Below are 3,842 nucleotides of genomic sequence, written 5' to 3'. Positions count from 1 at the left end.
GGCTTTGAACAACTGCATAAAGCTACACTTGAGATCGAGGACCAGTTGCTGTGCTCTGGGGTCATGGAGGAAGCAGGAGACATGTTTAATGATCTTAGGACCTCGTCTGAGTCCTTTCAGCAGAAACTCAGACAGGTCACTATCAAAGTCAAACGCAAAAAATGCAAAATGCCCGGCAAATGACATTGCACGACACGAAATAAATTGCGTACATATCTGGGATGCGTACTTAATCGGGAGGCTAATGTACAAGGGAAAAGCTCGGGTCAATAAATAGTACTCGAGCTATGCTAAACAATGAATAGCATCCAGAAATCGCCGAAATCTTCGCTGTCTTGCTAATGCCAAGCCTTAAAGCAGAACAAAAGCCTGCGCGGAGCGCATATCATTAGATTTTTAGTCCTTCTGGCACCGACAAGACTATTGAGATCAATACTTTGAGAGTTAATTTATTTGCTGTAACATACAACGCGATCAAGGAGGAAAAACAGAAGAGATTTTCTAACAAAGCTGACGGAATTTATTCATGCCGAAGATGCCGGGAACTCAACTCACGCTATCTACACAATGGAAAATATCCGAATGTTGAGCTATTATGATCTCGCTTCCGCGGGTTTAATCTCTGCAGCCCAATATCACACACTTGTATCAACAACTATCATTAGCTCCACGCCTGTTTTGAAATATTCAGACTATGCTTGATATTCATGTATTCGAGGATCTGTGATGTCTGATTCAATAACATAAGTGATCTAGTATTATTACCACCACAAAAGCTTACAGTAAACGTTTTTTTATCCGAATCAGCATCTTTATGGAGAGTTTTTGATTCTTAGAGTATTAGTAGTTGAAGATCTGCAACACCGAAAAACTGTCGATCAGAAAAATTACAATGACGTCCATTTACGACAAGCTGAACGAGAAAAAGTGTTTGACCTCACACAAGCTGGAAAATTCTATTGGACACCAGCTCAAGACTGGACAAAATTCATACTGATTGATAGTGAACGATGTCAGCTCTTTTTTGCACCACTTCACAGTTGGCCAGATCGCGTAGAAGTAACTTCAAGGAGATACAGTCTAAACCAGCACCAGCAACCATGGGAGCAGTGAACAGCGTGCGCAAACTGACGGTCGATAGTCTTGCGCTGTTGGAGCAGCTGGAGCCCAACACAGCTGAGTTAGTGGCTAAAAGTGCTGTACGGCTTCGTGTGCAGCAATTGCTTCAGCAGAAGTGGCCGACGTGCCGAGTCCTTCCTTTTGGGTCTTCTGAAAGGTATGACTGATCAATCAAATAGACAAAAATCGTGGCGATTCACGATCAGATTGCAAATAGTGGTCTTGGCTTCGGTGGGTGTGATGTTGACCTCGGTATATACTTCGAAGACGTGGATGTAGACGCACAGGGTCAATATTTACCTCAAGAACGTATCAATCTACTTACTTCGGCATGTGAGCATCTATCTGGGGTATATGAAGTGCAGCAATTCGTTCGCAATGCTCGTGTGCCGGTGATCAAACTCTGGGACCCAAAGCAGCAGGTAGCCACCACTTCGCTGTGTCATATGCTTTGTCAGAACAATATCGCTGATTTTGCTTTTGTGTTGCTGCAGGTGGCTTTTGACGTGTGTGTTGGAGGCATCAATGCATTGCTAAACACAGCTTTTCTCAAGCATTTTGGCTGGATGGATCCACGAGTGCGTCCACTGGTATTCGCTGTCAAGTTTTGGGCCAAACAACGCGGCATAAATGATTCGGTCAATGGAATGCTGAGCTCGTACGGTAAGTTTGGTAAAGGCATTATAAAGCTGTGTTGTTTGCTAATTTGTTTAACAACATAACAGGCTATACTCTGCTTCTGATTTTCTATTTGCAATCGCAACATGCAGAAATGCAGCTCCCAATGGCACTCGCGCATTTCTACAATCTGCAATCACAAAAGAAACTATCCGTGCTACTTGAGGGTCTGCAGTCATTTCCGGCGATGGATTCACCGTCGACTTATGGGATATCGGAGATGGAATCGGTCGGAGCTCTACTCGCAGGTTTCTTCGATTTCTTCGCATATCGCTTTAACATGGAGGATGAAGTGGTGAGTATTCGCATGGGTAAGGCAGTGTCAAAGACGACCAAGTGGAGTCACCCGTCGTCTTGGCGACTTAGTATTGAGGATCCGTTTGAGCTGGCTCATGATGTAGGGCGTGTAATTTTTCACAGAAAGGGCCAAGAAATTATTCATTCGGAGTTTAAGCGTGCAAGCACGCTACTCAGTAAAAATTACCGACTTGCAGACATCTGCGTACCTGACCACAGCTCGTGGAACATTGTTTCGTCATGCTACATTTGTTGTTGCAAGGGCCACGTCACGCGACGCTGTGGACAGTTAGTGCGTCGGCATTCAAGCAGTGTAACATCTACCTTTTCGGACTGCTGGTACTGTGGTGACCATGGTCACTACAAGGCGGAGTGTCCGATGCTCTTTTTTCGTAGCATTCCTTGTCTGATCAAAGCGGCCGACGACTATAAGATTCTGGCAAAAGCCACATCAAAACCAAAATGTGAAACGATATCTTTATCGCTCGTGGGAATTGCAAAGGCACCAACGTCCATTCTTATCCCAGTACCTTCTTTTCCGAAAGCGCCATGGTCAAAAGTATGCACGGATCGTATCTCAGAGCGAGGACTCACTCCGCTTAGCTCCCCGATGCTCCGCTTATCGAAGAAGAAAAAACGTGCGCGCCACAGTCCCTCTACGTTTACGTTTTGTTCCTCGCCTTTGTCAATGTCAAAGTTGGCACCCATCGGCGTATCGCAGACTGAAAAGCGTCAACAGCAGCAGCGCTATCAGCAGCGCTATCAGCAGCAGCGACTAGAGCAGCGACGCCGCAATTTTGCACTTCATGAGCTGACAAGGAGATGCGCGAGCAGCGCTCGAAGTGATAGGCCTCAGGTGATAAAGCTACTGTGTCCAACATAATGATTAGAAAACTTCATCTTATACATCAGGACGAAATGCTGAATCAAACTGGCTCTATCATAGGTCAGGCATAGATAAACCGATGATACAAATATACCACAAATATACCTTGTAACGCAAATACGGTCATTTAATTGGCGCAGAGGCACATGTGCGTCACCTGAAATTTGAAGATATTATTTTGTATGATAATTTATTGAATCATGCTAGTAAAATTTTTTGAGGAGGTGGAGAAATCTAAAACTTCGTATAAACTATAAGTACCACCCACCATCACTATTCTGTTTTCTGTACAAGTTGCAAATCCAAAAGTTTGTGAAAGTATTATTTAAACGATGGGTTTACTGCAAAAGGTGATACAAATGTGATACAATTGTGTTCTAAACACTAAAAATACGAGACCTGGTAAAATTACCGAGTGTAGCCATTCTTGGTTCACCGTTACATTGAAGGCGTGTGCCATGGAGATGGAGGAACTCAAGCAGAAGAGATGGACTAACGGCAAGGAGGCTGTCCGAGCAATGAAAGATGTCGCACTAGCACAAGGGAAGTGTGCAATCGTCATCAATAGAGGGGGGACGTTTCGTTTATTACAGTGTGACAGCGCAGCTATTCGTTGTGAGTGGCACGTTCGTCTAGCACGATTTCGATCCAAAAGTCACCCAGGAGACTGGCATGTGACGGGAGGCAACCCCGTCACAGTATCTTGTTTAGTGACTAGTTTGGACTGAATTTTCCTGACTTTGGGACTTTGAAATTGAACGTTAGCGGCCTAGTTCCGAGTTGCGACGTTGTGGTATAGGTAGCTAGCTACATGATGTGGTAATCTGCTTGTGAATTATGGAGGACAAATGATCCACTCCAT

The 3,842-nt window shown here is 44.5% G+C and overlaps 2 protein-coding genes across 2 annotated transcripts; both read left to right on the top strand.

The window, feature by feature from the left end:
* Window positions 1-1,100: 1,100 nt before the first annotated feature.
* PHALS_04898 (nucleotidyltransferase family protein) lies at window positions 1,101-2,820 on the top strand (the record flags this gene model as incomplete). Its single annotated transcript, XM_024718753.1, has 5 exons — window positions 1,101-1,276; window positions 1,337-1,541; window positions 1,614-1,782; window positions 1,845-2,653; window positions 2,698-2,820. The coding sequence occupies 5 exons, from the start codon at window positions 1,101-1,103 to the stop codon at window positions 2,818-2,820; spliced, it is 1,482 nt and encodes a 493-aa protein (XP_024584121.1).
* Window positions 2,821-3,438: 618 nt separating this feature from the next.
* Window positions 3,439-3,787, top strand: PHALS_04897 (AlNc14C145G7378; the record flags this gene model as incomplete). The annotated part of the gene is made up of 2 exons (XM_024718752.1): window positions 3,439-3,678; window positions 3,746-3,787. 2 exons carry the CDS (start codon window positions 3,439-3,441, stop codon window positions 3,785-3,787), a joined length of 282 nt encoding a protein of 93 aa, XP_024584120.1.
* Between the last annotated feature and the right edge of the window lie 55 nt (window positions 3,788-3,842).

Source organism: Plasmopara halstedii (assembly GCF_900000015.1).
Source record: "Plasmopara halstedii genome assembly, contig: Scaffold_2878, whole genome shotgun sequence".
Taxonomy (NCBI): Eukaryota; Oomycota; class Peronosporomycetes; order Peronosporales; family Peronosporaceae; genus Plasmopara; species Plasmopara halstedii.
The sequence above is the reverse complement of the archived record's forward strand: the minus strand, read 5'-3'. Positions and strand labels throughout refer to the sequence as shown.